At 34.0% G+C, this 17430-nt stretch overlaps 1 protein-coding gene across 7 annotated transcripts in view; it reads right to left on the reverse strand.

Annotated features, from left to right (window-relative positions):
- The window catches only part of LOC126919700 (uncharacterized), a 76225-nt gene that overhangs the window by 37321 nt on the left and 21474 nt on the right, over nucleotides 1–17430 (reverse strand). For 5 of the 7 annotated variants that reach the window (XM_050729201.1, XM_050729196.1, XM_050729200.1 and 2 more), the window contains one exon: nucleotides 2209–2289. The exons of the other annotated variants lie outside the window; for them this stretch is intronic. In XM_050729201.1, coding sequence (XP_050585158.1) covers nucleotides 2209–2254 — 46 coding nt within the window. In that variant the 5' untranslated portion in view covers nucleotides 2255–2289. The remainder of the gene's footprint in view (nucleotides 1–2208; nucleotides 2290–17430) is intronic. 7 annotated transcript variants of the gene reach the window in all.

Here is a 17430-nt window from a genome sequence, read left to right on the forward strand (position 1 = left end):
GTGCATGTTTTTTATTAATATCTATATTAATTAATTTGTTACTAATTACAACGACAATTAATTGAATCACTAATAATTAAATTAATCAAGATATTTATCACAATTTCACTGAACCGAGAAATTCAAGAAACAGTAATAGAAAATTCACTGAAAGGCAGTTTCCATTAATATTCATGTCAATGAACTTGTTATAAAGAAATATCGTAGCGCAATAAATATCAGATTAATCAAGACATCTATTACAATACCAATATAACAAAACACAAAGGAAGTACATGTTGGAAACAATTTAATCGAAAGCCAGTTTCCACTAATCCATTAATTAAACCGTGATCGTTGCGCTCAAGTATCGCAACGCGATACGAGTTGACGAATAACGGCATAAATCGAGATCAACGTCCGAGCTTTACAGTTTTTACAGAACACGGACTGATAGCTTCGCGCGAGCGTCATACTCTGATTAGCTCGTCGACTTCTCTTTACGTTATCCAACGAGCCGAGCACTCGTAAAGCACAAATTCACGTGTAAGCACGGCTGCACGTGTATTATCCCGCGGATGAGTCCGTAAACAGCCACCAGTTGCTCGGATCACAAGCAATATTATAAGATCGACGTATAACATGTAAAAAGAACGCGATGTGCGTGTGTACGCGCTTAATTGCATTAAACCAAATTGAAATGGAATTCTGGAGTAGATAGTCGCATGTAACGCGCTTCGTTGCTGTTGGTAATCGGTCAGAAATTGCGTAAACATTTTTCAAACGATTCACTCGACCGCTCGCCTCGAGCGCGCGATCCGACGAGGATCACGCTCGAAATCCGTATTACGCATTCACCGACTGTCCAATTAGTAGCGATAGGATCAAGTTCAATATGTATTTATAAGTTCGAATCAAATATATCTCAGAATCAGATTTGTTTCATGGAATTGGAATATTATTCGTAAAATGTAACGATTCGTTCATTAATGTTAATTAATAACCAAATAATATTTTCGTTGTCGGTAATGGTTACCGATAATCAAATTTTTTTTTTGCTGGTAGTAACGATTATAATTAATCGAAACCATATCTGTTATTAATAATGATCATTGCTAACCAAAAAAGATTCCATTACTGATCATGCTTACAGGTAATAAAAACATATTTTCTCCACTAATAATGGTTATCAGTAATTGAAAAAGAATTCCATCGTCGATAATGGTTATTCGTAAAGAAAAAAAGAATATTTTCATAGTCAATAATTATTGTCAATTAATTTTCGTCTTCGATAATGATTACCAGTAAATAAAAAAATCTTAATCATTTATAGCGGGTATTCCTGACCAAAATCATTTAAATCAAGATTTTAATATACGATATAAAGATAAGATATAAAAATCTTTTTTACAAAATGCTTATGGAGATTTCGAATCTAGTTACAACGTATTTAAATCCATTACCATCAATTACCTTCGTCCGCGCGCGATATCGACGCATTTTCGAATCCTACCGTCCACTTTTAACGTCAAAAGGATTTCACGACACGCGTTAAAGCGCATTATCACTGTCTATCAAAGTTCCAACCATACGTAATGATTACGAACGAACATTTAAACTCAGAAGTATGTCTCGAAAGTAGCTACGACTATTCTCGTTTCTGCACGCTTGTCGAAGCTTTAAAGAACAAACGCGACAGCTACGAAGTGCCGTGTAATTCATAGTCTGCGTAGACACAAGAATAAGGTCATAAAAGTCTTTACAGTAGCTATTTAGAAATCAGGGACCATCGCTCATTTGTTGCAAAGATCTTTTTCTTCGCTGACATCGTATATATTGTGTGTCAAATGTTTATCGATGGCTCTTAATTCGGCGAGAGGATTGAGTAATATAAATTTCTTAAGAGAAAAGGAGACAGATTGCACACTAATGATGTTAATAAACTTTCCTATCTTGGATGCGTTGTTAACTAATTTCTGAGTTGTAATTAACAACTGTATTACAAAAGACAGGCTTTCTCAGCCTTTAGTTATAAAAATGTCAAATATGATCGTCGTTAACAGATGATTAATTGTACTTAGCAAACACAGAAATCTAAATTATTTTTCTGTAAAACAACAGCCTTTAAGATCCGGGATAATTACCTACCTTTAAATATCTACCTATGAAACTAAATATATCCAACTAAAAATACCTATAACTTATATGATGTTTATTAATAAAATTTACCTTCCTTTAGCCAGCCATACACATCTGAACTTCGAAATATGTACATCCATCTTTAGCTGAGAATGTATTGTGCACTCTTACCTGTAACAAACAGTAAAACATTCCTTTATAAATCTGAAAATTAATACAACGGTACAAAATCAATATAATATAATATACAAACAATGAATAGCTGCAAATTTAAGGAAGAAAAAAAATATAAGAAAGTAAAATTTGTTTAACATTCGGAAGACTATGGTCTTGAAATTTATAAAAACAGTCAGGTAACGACTTCCTTTTTGAACTTTCAGCCGCGATAAGAAAAAACTTAATTCAACGAAAAAGGCTGTGTTGGTTAATCGAAGACACTAATCGAGGAGGAATGTTTCCTTACGTAGTTAACTCGGAGCCGAAAGGATATTTTGACCCGATTCCTTTTAAACTGTTCTCATAAACCATCGACTTGGCTGTCGGCGCGAAACTCGGGCCCCTTTTCCGACTGGCAGGGCCCACGGAGACGGACAGGTGGTTCTATTATACCCCACGCGTTCCACCGGTTCGTTTCACCGTGCAGATTTGTCGAACCGGCCAACCACGATTTGCATATACAAGTAGCAATGTCGGAGTGGAACGTTTCCACGGTCGTTACCACGAAACACGGCGAACCTGCGATCGATAGCGTGGCTCAGGGCGCTGTAGTTTTTTAAAACGGCTGCCTGACTATAAGAAAGTCATCGAGTATCGTGCAGGTTAATATCATCTGACGCTTAACTATTAGTGTTACTATATTTATTCATGTGGTACAGCCATGAGCCAAATACGCTGGTTCGAAAAAATATTCGAAAACTTGTAGAAAACTTTTATGAATATGTTATATATGAAAGATCTTATAATTTGATCAGCATTATTATCAGACTCGATTATAATGGTAAAGTTCGAAACAAATTTGAAAATATATGCAGGGATCGTAAAATATTTAGTATAAGCATATATTTTGCGAAGTTTACAAAAGTATGATAAAAACGACGATTTTTTTTTTAGTCAAACAGACGTTGTTAAAGAAATGTTATAGCCAGAAATTGTATGCAACTCGGCTGCAGTGGGCAGCAACACTCTTCCGCGCCACGAAACCAACTTATCGGAACAGATCGTGACGGTGTTCGTGACGGTGTTCGTGTCGCAATGTTGCTGGGTGGCGTGCACTGATCGCCTTCGATGCAAACATAATTTTACCACGCTCAGCATCGAATTGTAGTCTACGCGTTGTATGTAATCAATGAGTTCGTTTACTTCTACTTTGAGCATCGGTAGTTTATTCGTTCTTTTAGTTAGAAGAGATCTCAATTCCTCGACTTGGATTGAATTTAAGATTTGGGACGTTCTTTGATGTTAAAAACGCGTGCGATAAATATGTATATAAAGAAAATTATTGGTATAGGATTAAGAATGGGTGAAATTTATTTAGGAAAATGAAAAGAAATTAGCAAGTTGGGATTTTTCGACGAAAATAATTTTCTTAATTTTTTGTTTAAGACTCCCATAAAAATCCTTATTTCTGCAAAGACCAAAGGATTAATTAATTGCTCAGTCTGGCTCTTGAATTATTTGTATATTTGAATAATTTGTCTGTTTCTAATCTAATCTAATCAACTGTCTGGATTTATGCATTAATATAACACAATAGTGACACTTGAATTATAAATAAATTTAGGATGATAGCGTTCACTGTTCTGTTAAAGGTTATCTGTTAGGAAACAATGTGGCACTTACTGGTTTGCGTAACGCTTCTGTAACTAAGAACACTGCGAAGGTTTATTTAGTTGCTAAACAATTATTTAGAATAACGGGGCCACCCACGAGTTCAACTCAGCATGTATCCTATGCAACGTTAATGCAATAATCGTGTAGAGAACGTAGTTACGAGCGCATCGAAGAGTAGTGATCATCCATCCGCCTGTAACGATCTGAATAAATCTAACAAGTTCGTTAATTGCATCATTGTATTTGCGTTCTACAATTAAATTTTAATAGTTATTTGGATAGCAATAAGTCTTAAGAGAAGATTATTGATTTCAATACTGAGCAGTTTATAGGATTTTTAATTACCACTAGAATTGCCAATTTGTAATATGCTACACATATGTGCATAATCATAATTATAATTCTAAAGGTAATTGTATAATGTAAGTAAATATATATTATGATAGATAATTATGCTTCTATTTTAATAAAAATCAACTGTATGTTTGTAATAATTATAGTTTTCAGGAGAAATAACTTTCACGAAGTTTATAATCTTAACTAGTATTAAATCTGGTATTAAACATATAGGGAATACGGAAAAGATGCAGAAATATTCAAAGTAAAGTATTTTAATTATTGTTTACAGGATGAAACAAGTCCCTGTTTAGCTTCCATGTTTTTATTTGCGTTTATAAATTCAACAAAGAATAAGCTATAAAATATTTATGATCTTTTAACAAAGGAAACGAATCCCAGAATTCTTAAGTTTATAGTTAGGTATCGACAATCGTTAATTCTAATTGCTATTATTTCTATTAATAATTGAGAAAACTCATTATCTGAATGCACATTTACTTTCCGTAGTATAACAACTAACAAAGACGAATCAAATAAAAAGACGATTATTTACGCAAAGAAATATCTTTAATACCATTTATAGTTCGCTGCAATACCGAGCATAAACCCAAAATTATACTTCTATAAATCTTTACGATCGGCAAAGCTGCAATCAGCAGTGCACTAAGTATAAAACTAAACGAAGTCGTAAAGAAGCATCGTGTCATTCTCCTCTTTTCCTTCGTTCAACAGCTCACTGTCTTGAACACTGAGAGATCGTATCGCAAAATCTGATTCAACGGAAATAATGAAATAAAATACATCGTCGCATGCATCTTTAATTACGAAACGTTGTGTATGCACACGACCTCCGTATAAACAGCCATCGATAGCGATCCGTGAACAGGGACTTTATCTCCTGTTTATTGCACGTCGCGTTACCAGTACGGCAGGTCATGGTTGCCACTTGAGACAATAATAATTCAGCTTGCGTTCGACTATACTTCATTATTCGGCAAATAGACATCACTAGGTGTATACCTACTAGTTACATAGTAGATGGGAACAGAATCTTTATTAGTAGAAAGTATTCGAAGAACCGGATTCTCCAACGATTTAATTGCGGAAACGTTCTGCGTTATTCGTACGGGAAAATTTCTTTATCGACGCATCGTTGCGTATCTTCGTTACTCGGTTGTTTCTCCGCTATTCTCCGTGATTTCCTTTCCTATCGTAGGTTTACCACTGCTTAATACTTTGTTCTCTACTGTCCTTTCTAATTTGAATTTTACCATTATTTTACCATTATCGTATGGACTCAGATATGGATGGGCTGGTTGGAATTTATTTTCATTGAATAAATATTAATAACATAATTATAGAAAATGTTCACAGAATTAGATGAAATGCACCATCACTTTCAATCTCATAGAATACGCCTTTCACTAACTTTCTTTTTACCATTTTGCAGTATACTTCATTAAATACGTTAAAAAGCGAAAATGCCTAAGTGCAGTGACTTGTAAAGTTTTATGTATTAAAACATTCAGTGTGGCACACAGAATTGAAGTCGGGTCCCTGGTGGCGGAAATCGATTTTTCTATAACGTGTATCCATTTATCCAAGCGTCATCCGCAAGAAAATTCAAAATTCCGACAACGCGTACGTTTACTTCTTTTATATGTTACAATATTCAGAAATTAAAACGTTTAAAATAAAGAGTTCTTATTGTGTATGTAAGCGTAGACACTGGTTGATAAAAGTCACATATTGTATCATGAATAATTTAGTTCCTTTAAACGTGGGTCAGAATCTATTCTATTTGTTGTCCTTTTCGTAAAATGAATAAATTTAACACGTGAGCATAAAAGCTGTAACGCGCGCACTATCATGCTACACGTAAGCTCAGGTTGGATGTTCCGCTGGTTTCTCGGTAATCGAGCCGCAACGCGAGTAGCTTATCGCATGCAAAACTAGTTTTCAGCGCGTACGAAACGATGCGACGTCGTGCCTTTCGTAATTTATTGATCATCGATGCACGTATAGTGGCTTGAGCATGGATCGTTGCCAATAGGCGATGGAGGCTCGTTTGAGACAGATGCAGCTTAATTATATTTCGATTTCGATACGAACTAAACTTGTTCAAGATTGATATTAATTAGACGCGAGCGCCGAGCTCGCATGCTCAAAGTATCGTAATTATGGCATCACAAGCTTCAACGAACGGCATCAGACATGACGTAATCTTATCGTGAAAAATTATGTCGGTCGTAAGATCAAAAAGGATGCGCGTTAACATTTGCATAATTTTATGATTCTACTCAAAGGTGTATTCAAGGAACGTGTGATACGTAGAAACAGTCTCTATACATTAATTAACGTTATCGACAATCCTGTGACTACCAAAAAGCATTAATCGATGGGTATGCATGCTCGTAAAATAAATTTCACTACGAGCACTGTGTTTCGATCGATTATTCGATAATCTGGGAAAGAACCATCGTCGTTCATCCGTGAGACATAAAAAACTCTTCCTGTTTCCTAAAAGAATCGCTTTCTAATGACGAAATCTTGTAAATTTTGATGTGTGCAATTCTTCATGCTAGTGGCTAGACAACTAGAATCGCCTACATTTAGTATCTTAAGAATATTTCATTCTAAATATTTCTGCCATGTATCCTCTTAATCCTCTTTAGTATTCAACTGAGACCAAGGATTTGTTCGAATATTTCATAATTTTATAGAAATCTATAGTAAAGACATAACAAATTTTTTAAACAAGCCAATATATAAAAGTAATGTATAATTAGGTATCATGTAAAATAAAAATCTATTCTTATCAAAAATTAATTACTAGTTGCAACACGGGATGAACCGTTTGAAACGTTTTGTAAATCCCAAAATATAGTTTTCGTAATAATTTTGCGGTCGTATCTGCTTCATTTTGCAATCGTTGCGAATTACTAAGTTTTGTATACGGCTGACGCAGAATCGCAATACGATTAAACACTGAGATTTTCCGATTGCTTCCTTACATGACGACATTCATCCGTTCGCGAATTGGCAGAAAAACACGGAGAATTGTACAACGCTTTTTCGATTTCAACAGTTTATTATTAGCGAGGAAGAATCGCTTGGTAATGATGCTTGGTAATTATATTAACTTTCGTAAGAGATCGGAACTGCGTTATTCCGATGTTATCTGTAACATTCTCTGCAGTTTATTAACTTGAAATTGTAATAAAGATTTGAAACAGAGAAAATTGTATCGATTAAACGTAATAAGCTTGAAAATAACTGATTAGTGACCGAGTTTCTAAGCATTTTTCTGATTTATATCGCAGAGAAAGTAATGAAGGATAGTAGGACAAACATTTCTCTTTTTGTTCGTTCAAAAAGGTTAATTTAGAATCTACTAAGCTTCGTTACATATATATGTATAAGTGTCTTAACCAATCGTATATGTTCTCATTAGATAACCTATGGTATTTTATAAATTAAGGATTATTTCTCGTAAGTATAGATACTGCAGCAAAACGCACTGGATATTTCTCTTAATAATCTTATAAATAATACTTACAGGGATTTAATGATTCAGCACAAACTACTTAATTGTAGTTACTAGTTTAATATTCCTACAATTATATAAAATTAGTATTTCATAAAATGTATAACACAACTTCAGGTATGGTATTAAGTTATCGATTAATACATATAGTAAGAATTATCATTCATATTTCCGTATAGTAATGCATTTTAATTGATCGGTGTTGCTAATCTGGAAGTTATTTCCAAACACTGAAAGTTCGTGCATAAATTATTTTTTAAACCAAGATAATTGCTTATTCTAAACCTACGTTCATTAAACTTCTACTTCGAATTCTCTTTTCTATGTAAAAAAATTGATTTCTAGTCTTTCTTTCGCAATTCTCCTTTCTATTGAACTGCTCGCCATTTATAGCGGAACAAATAAATCATCTTATACACGAAAGAAAAAAATACGTAGAAAGTCAGAATTACAGATCGTATTTAGTTCTTTAGGTTCATTATTTTGTTCGGAAGCTCGATAATTGCAATAACAGCCGAGTAATTTGAACACCGTGAAGAGTGTATTAATTGCATGCAGTAAAGTATATCACCAAAGAGTTACTGCTCTCTTAGCGGCAGAATAATACTTTTTAGAAGCGGCATTCTGACGTTTATGAGCGTGACAAGTCGTAAGTTTACGCGTGAAACGTGACTTTGGATTCGAGCACGGTCAGATCGTTAAATCGGCGAAGATGGACGAGCGGCTTCATTACACGTCCGCAACCCGTGATATCGCGCGAACGAGTATAATGTATATCGTGAGCTTCCAAGCCGGTAATTATACAGTTGTCAGTCAATTGGTGAGAAAATGCGATCACGATTGAGAGATCAAGCGACGTGCGGATATCTTCTTCGACGTTCACGTCGTTAACTCGCTCCACGAGATCGAAGAAGAGCAATTATTACTTTCTGGATTTCCATTTCTAGCAGCACGTGAAAAGATGCGTTTAACGTGCATACGAGTTTTCTTCAATGTCAATGGTTTGCAGAAATGATGTATGAAAGCATAACGTAATCACGTTGCGTAATTTGACGGATGATTATAAAATTATAAAATAATAGTGTTGTGTGCTTATGTATGTATTAGTTGAAATTCTGTCTAAATTAGTTACCTTAATCTTACAGTAACCTAATTAATAATAAACTTCTTTATTGCAAAATAAGTCATAAGTGTAATTCTGTCTAGATCAGTCGTTTTACATTTACGATAACCTAAGAGTAGCTTTCTATGTATTTAGTAGTTTGGTTTAGTATTCGAAGAAAATAGGACTCACTTTATTGATTTTTCGAATTGTATTTTAAGATGTATATAATATAATAGATAAAGAATAGAAATAAGATAAAGTCATGTATACGATATTCTCTGCACGCAGCTTTACTTTTGAAAACCATTTAAATAAAAGTTACCTGGTCTGCAAATTAACTGGTCTATATTTTGTAAGTAACAACTTACCATAAAAGGAACACGCCAATAGCACTATTAATCACAATTTTAACCGCAGTTATACAAAAGCCTGGCTCGTTTCTTAAAATTGAACACTCGAACTGCACTGTAACTATTTATTCGAAAAATCAGCTTTCACTGGAATCATGATCGAGCTGTAAAGTGGTACAGTCGCAAATCAGTCACAGCGAATGGGCGATCAATAATGACACTACGATACATTTCAGAAACAGGAATATGTTAGAACCGCGAGTGCAACTGTTATTCCGTAATGTTGAAATTCCAAGTATCCAAATATATAAATTAAACGAATTTATTCGATTGCATGATTAATTAAAGTAGCGCTGATTGTGCTTTCTCCTTTTATTACCCCATTGAATGTACGATATTCTACTGACTCAAATTATGAACATATTCATAGAACGTCGATATATTAACTTTTCTAATTATATCTATTTGTTTTATGATAACAGTGATAAGCAGTTCAATGATATTAAATTTATTGCTGTAACATATTTGTTGTGATATTTAACTTACTTATATAAAGGCATAAAATTTATGGGAGAAGATATTACATACACTAATTAACTAATTAACTAATTAAAAAAAGTTCTCTGCTTTATCTTTCAGAAATTATCTAATCAAAATCTTTCAATACATTTAATCCTTCTCTTAAGAAATTTTATGTTTCCATTTTAGATTTATTACAATAAACAGAAGTTCCCTGCTCTAGGAAAATATTCCAAATTAAAAAATAAAACGAGACCCAAAGAAATTTTTGCGTCATTGTACGCTATATAACGATTTCATACGAAACCTGTTCGTATAAGAAAACACGAAACGCCAAAGGCACTGTTTGATTGTCACCGATCTAATAACTATAAGTTATGTCGCACTATACAGCTACCGATTGCGTTAAAATTAGATTTCAATTAATTTTATAGAACAACAATTTGACACCTAATTGCAATCAATAAGGTCTAACCAATATCAAACTATATACGTTGCTATCTAACATTCTTTATCTATGCATAACTCGGATACTTCGCATCTACGCATTTCTAGTCCCTTTAATAACAATACGAGAAAAAAAAGATCGAAATCAAATTAGAATTGTAAGAACTTCGAAAATATATCTCAACCATAGCAATTGGTCAACCACGAAACTAAGATCAACATTCACAAACATTCGTTTACGCTCACTGGACCACATCGATTATCGCATTAAAGCTACGAATTCTTCTATTTCCTTGATTATCTCTCGGTTACGACTATATTTTTCTGCGAACAGGCCACTTTGTATTCAATGAAAATTTCCGTCAGGCTACACAGCCATAGATTAACATTCTGATCGTAAATGGTAGCATTCTGTTCGCCAGCTAAACCCGTGTTCGCTTCTAATTGCACCAACCATTGTTGGCTATCGATAATAATTTTGTGCCAGGGATGTTGTAATAACGCTGACATTACGGAAGGGTTTCAGGTGCTTGGAGTCTGTTATTAAACGCCGATGTTATTTAGTGAAGCGCGATGTAATCGCGCGAGCTCATAATTGGATCGGAGAAACAATTTATGTCTAATTGTCTTTTACAACTCGAAATTTTTCGTCCAATTAGAAATAGTTCTGCACAAAAAGATAACGTTGTTTCATAAATTAAATTGTTCTTGTTAAATTCATACAAATTCTTCAAACGAATTAGGTTATTTCTCAAACTGCTTCATTTACGGTAGAATCTTTAGTAAACTAATTTGTAATCGATAATCAGTGTGATTAACTAATCCAAATGTTTATAAAATTAGGGAGATTATCGTTGAACTTTAGTTAGTTGTCGCTACTATTAATCATGGACTAATTATCCATATTTTTATAAAATTCCAGAGATTGTTTCAAAGAGTTGTATGTATATTCCTTTGAAATTATTATCTTGAGATATTGTTACTATTAATCGGTACATGTATTTAATTAACTTGATTTTGTATAAAATGAAGGAGAATCTTCACAAAGTTATATATGTATATTTTTTTTAATTAAATTAGCCATCTCCTTTAATTGTATCTAAAGCAACAAAATGGAATTACATTAAAAAGGAGAATTATTTTAGGAGTAAGTTTAAGACAATCGACCATTTTCTTGTATTTGCCCTCATTGCAAAACTAGGAAGACTGCAAATTGTACATTGAGCAATTAAGTAAGCGTGCGAATAATGGCGCGGAAATAGGTCGAATTTGTTTAATCAACCGTACGAAATCAAAGTGAAACTCCGTTTCGTTCGGTTCTTCTCTATCTCCATCCACATAATTGATGTAATTATCTTACAAGTCATTGGCACATACTCATTCTGCCATCTAAGAAACTTCTTTTCTTGTCTGCTCGAAGGAAACGCGAATGCGCGTCCTCGAATGCATTCATGTCTACACAGGACGTTGTCTTTCGCATTTCAGTAATTGTTCACGCGTGGTACATCCACCGAAGGAGATCCTGTGCAATCGAGGATACGTTCAGTGGTTCTCCTTTCTAAATTTCCAATTCTATTCGTTCGACAAATTTTCTGTTGTAAGATTTAAAGCGCAATATCAATTCTTCAAAATGTTCATTATCATATTCCTAATTCCCTTAATAGCATAGCAACTCTGACATTGCTATTACGTTTAAAGGCAATTAATTAAACGTACGAATAAATTAATAGTCAATAATAATAATTTGTAACTTTTCTTATATTACGACAATGTAATAATTCCTGCAATAATATACATTTAAGTTGCATGCATTTATTGTTATGCATTTATTCTTATTAAATATGCATTTATTACAAACAAAGAATAAAAACTGACTTAAGACTTTCATGTTGTTCTTCTAGTGGAATTCATCAGAGTTGGTCTTCGGCTTATCAAACATGTTATATGTTGTTTCGTAAACCGTTTCGTGAACGTTGCTCATAAAGCTATGTACAACACGCTTGATAACCCGAAGATCAACCATGATGAATTCAAAAAATAGAAATAAAAAGTTTGAAATGACAATGATACGATTATGTTTCTTGAATAAACATGAAAAATATTTGTCATTGCTCCTTACTTACTTCTTTACTTCTCATTCACGTCATTACTTCTTTATATGCGTATTACCATACTTTAATACTGAGAACCGTCCCGTTCGTGAAATTAAACCGCGGAGACGATATGAAATGGAAAGTGCGGACTGGATCTTGCCCAACTGCAACCTCTTTAGAATGGTAAATATTTCGAGGACTTAGGCTAATGGCTCAAATTCCTGATTTACAATCGTATAATCTCATCTATCGATGGGATAAATGACAAGCACGTGAGATTATCAATTTCGCTTTTTCCCATTTGCAAAGAAATAAGGATTCTTCGCACATTGCTAACGAACGTGAAAATTCCGCTTTCTTCGACGCTTCGTAACTGATTGCTTCTAATGAACGAGTCGATCGAATCTTATCCTCGAATCATCTGGTTTCCGTGATCTTAGCAAGGGGAGCAGAATTTTTCACGCAATTCGCATCGCGTACTTTCCATCTGACTTGTCTCCTTTACTACCGCTAACATAAATTTCTTTCTCAGCTTTATCTTTTTTTTGTTTTATCTCATATAATATCCGTTACGAACATCAGAACTCTACAATTTCGTAACACGCAATTTTATTCCAGGTAACGGAACAAAATTCTTTACTGTCATTAAGAAAAATGATAATTATTTGTATTCCAAGACCAAAATGATCGCAAATTTTAATTATCCAAAGTCTAGATAACAAATAATCTTTAGGTATATTGAACAGATTACTGAGGAAACTTTCTATTCTTTTAGAATATTAGTTCTTTCACGTAAAATGGTACTCTTATGCCGAGTAGGACATGTTGAAAACACAAACCGTTCCCTTGGTCGCCTAAACAAAGTTAAACAAATATCTACGTAGCTGTAATGAAAAGTTTCTTCACAGTCTGTAGCAATGTAACATTTACTCCGTTATGCGAAGCATTTGTAAGGAATGTGTGGTAATGCACAACATGACAGGGTATTGTGAGAACGATCTACCTGTTAGCATAAGAACAGCATTATACACTGGCCAATTGTAACGCACTGATTTCGACTGGCTCGTTAAAAGAAAAATCCTCCCGTTGCGCGCTCATTACACAACAAAGGTGAATTTAAACGTATCTGGAAGAATTACGCGTGTGTTTATAGGGGTCAAGCACTTTTCTTCCCGCAAATCGAGAAAGCGTTTACGGCGAGTTCATGACACCAACTGACAAAAAATTTTTAAACGCATCGTGAAACGCTACTGAAAGTAGGTATACACGCTGTTTAGAAACTATAACTTTCGAATGTGAAGCTGTATCTTGCTACATACTTTCAGTTCTTCTCAGCCCAAATTCATTCAATAGTATTTTTTAACGTTAAAAAAGTATTTCGAATTTGAGAAAAATAGTACTATAGAAAAAAGACTATTACAATTTCATCTTTCAATCCTAAGATTGAAATATAAAAATTCAAAAATTCGCAGTGTGGTTATCTGTATAATACTTCATTAGATATCAGATCATTAAACAGCTATACAATAAAAATAACATATTTAGAAATATACGCTAAATTCCTTCCAGCGAAATACAAGATTTCAGTTACTATAAAATTGAAATAAAAATTGAATCCAGAACTATTTCGTAACCAGCATGAAACCAAAAGGTAGTTTACAAGCTATATAACAACCAATTTTTAGACTCGGAAGTTGTATTTTACCAATTACTTAGATAAAGAATTATACCTTATACAGAATTACACAGGGTTTTACAGGGAAAATTTGATTTATGCCAACACTTTTGTTCATTACCGTAGTTTATCGAGCAGAAAGAAGCTGGATAATGGGAGAACGCGTTCACGTACAGATGCATGTATTTCATCGCGGTACGTCGATTAAACGAGGGTTACAACGTACCCGGAAATCAATCGTAAATCTCGCCATATTCTTCTTAAGCTTGTTTCGACGGTAATTCGACCGGAGGAATGCAAATATGGCCGAAACGGTGGCCGTTCAGCAAGTAAATACAGAAAACTATCGGTGATCCAGATTCGAGCGTGGACGGTTGGTTGATACGTCGCCGAACGATAAAATATTACCGCGAACGATATAGAAAGAGTCGAATTAAACATAGCCGGAGGAGTAATCGCGTCAGGCGATCGTGTAAAGTAAAAAGCGCTATACACGCGAGACAAATCCGAGACCTCGTGGCTGTTTCATAGAAACGGAACAAACGTTAATCTCAGCGTTGATTCCTTTTCTTTCTTAGTTTCATAAGAGGTTACACGTTGGCAAATAAAAATAAAATTGTTAATCAAGGTAGATAAACGACACGGGTAATGTAGCAAAGCTCGCAATACCCAAGATAGAAACGTATATACAGAGTGCAGAATATCATAAAAGACATGTAGGAGATCTTATGATCACGCACGTGAGGGAATTATAAGACAGGTTGCGTGAGAAAATTATTTCTTAATCGATTTTCCTTCGTGAAAGATACATAAAACGTCTTCCGCGTGTGACGAATAAGTACACATTAGCAGCCAGATGTTATTAGATATCTGGCTAACAAAGTATTGAAGTATAATAACTTGGATGTAATAGATGTAAAAAAAGGAATTAATCTAGTTAATAACTTCAGGTGGTGAAATGAGTGAGATTTTACGTCGTTTTTCTATTAACGCAGTCCTTTTTTTTCATTGCAATCTTTTGTGTTGGAGCATTATGAAGAATTAGGCGAGTAAATATTAGGTTTCTCTTTCGATTAGTGGTATAGTAAAACAATTAATTAGAAGCTATCGTGCTGGAAACATTTCTTGACTGCATAAAAACGTCGAGTTCTTTCGCGCCTCAACAAAGTAGGAAGTCGTATGACTCAGTACATTCAAACGCGACTCATTGAATGGAAGACATGACCCGCTGTGTGCGGTGATTTATCGCGTGTCGATCATCGATCGTATCGGCGGCCTTCTTAAAATTGCGCGTTAAACGGTGGTCGTGGCACGTTATTCGCCAACAACTAGCAAAGTGATACGAAGTGTGCGGCTGTTTATGTAAATAGGCTACCTGATACGATCGTCTTAAAATCAGGTGCGTGGTTACGGTTTTCGTGTGTAATTATCTCGACCCGTGCGTCACAGCTACCTAATTACACCGACGACGATTGAAACCGCTCGATCGGCAACACGCTGACCATGCGACCTAATCATTGTACCTAACGGTGAAACTCGCATTAGGCGGTGCGTGATTATACCTGCAGCACGAGGATATCGTAGCTCTCCTGTCGCTCGAACCCTTCACTGAAGGTAGAGCACTAGGCTGCACGTGCCGGCAAACCACGTGTCGATCTACTTATCCATATCAGAAAGTATTTCAGTTCAGTAGTAGATTAAGCCATTAAAAAATGTAAAGTATCTTTCGATCATGTCTCTACTGAATGCTATTTATTCACGATACACCACTGTATTACTGTGTGCTAGCTGAAATTGCTAATATCGAAATGTGTATTTGACAATTAAATGTGAGTGTTAAGTTTCACTCATATATGTATGCAATTCACAGGGTATTTCGTGTAATTCGGACAAATTATATCTTTGAAATTATCAAACACAGACGTTATAAGGTAGAACTATGTAATGACGAAAAATGAATGATTTTATATACCGGTTCATTTAAAAAATACGATTATTTACTATTTAAAAGTACTTCTTCTTAATGGAAGCTCGTTGAAACTTTATTGATTTGGATATCTCCAGATTTCGATTGCCGCTCTCTGCAAAGAACTATGAAAATACCTATGTCTTAAAACTATTAGTTGAAGAATTACTTCAGCTTGAAATAAGGCGAATGACAAGTATTTTAATGCGTGTAAGTTATTTTAGTATTCCACTTTTATGTTTCCTTTCTTTATCCGTTCTATCAATACAGAATACGCTATCTCTAAAGACATAGAAATATTTGTCTTATATGTATGGATTTAAACTGGGTCATAGTGAAACTGAAACATGTCGAAATATGTTAGCGAAACGATTATGGTTTCAGAACTACGAAAAGATTATTTTAGTCAAGTTTCTTTGATTTAAAAATGATTTTGATTTTGATTTTAAAATGAATGGCGATGATCGAAATGATCTTGATTCTTCAGACGTTAATATGCAGATCTATGGAATATATAATGTACTAGTTCTCTCTAAATCTAGATGAAGTAGTAACTCTAATAACAGTAGCATCATATTGCCAGGAAATTGAAATAATATATTAAAAATCGATTCAGTGATCTTTATATAATGCAATCTAACATTATCTATCTATAATATACCAAATTAGTTTATAGTACTGTCCTAAAAAAATACGTGACTCCGTAAAATATCGGTATTGCAAGAGAATTCCATGATATTTACAAATTTATGAAAATTCCACACAGTACGAATGACCCGTGCAAAATGTGGTTTAGAAAACTAACGGCAAAAAATTATGGTAAAAAAATTCAATCGTTTGCCAAACTGAATTTATGATAGAATTTATGACATAGACTTAGCGCTGTAGCGAAACTCAGGGATATACATAGATGGTGTTACGAGATTTGTAAACTATTCGGAGTGGTCCACTTTATCGTGAGATAGCGGTTAGTGTCACAAACGACTCTGTCCAGAATAATATATAGTAATTTCATTTCGGGGTCAAATATTTCTTCCTCTCGCAGAGATTATCATGATTTCGAAGTTACGCACCTTTCGAATAACACACAGTGGAATTAAACAGATGATGGCAATCAAAACTTTTTAACTTTGTTTCTATCTTCAATATTTCAATCAAATTTTGATAAATCAAAGGAATATATGTGATAGTAAATAACAGAGGCTGTCTAGATATTTGCTTGTAATTTGCTTATTAGGATAAAATATTTTTTATAATTTCACAATATTTGCTTTTTTATAACTTTGTAGGATATTTTATAGGATATTTGATACTTTTATTTTGCTTTGATAATTCTGATTCTTTTAATCGTAATTTTAATTTTATATTTTTGAAAATTGTTATAATTCAGACCTCGAAATTCATTTGTCAGATTGAACGATTTCGAATTATAAATTTAATA

The sequence above is a fragment of the Bombus affinis genome, chromosome 8 (genome assembly GCF_024516045.1).
Source record: "Bombus affinis isolate iyBomAffi1 chromosome 8, iyBomAffi1.2, whole genome shotgun sequence".
Lineage (NCBI taxonomy): Eukaryota > Metazoa > Arthropoda > Insecta > Hymenoptera > Apidae > Bombus > Bombus affinis.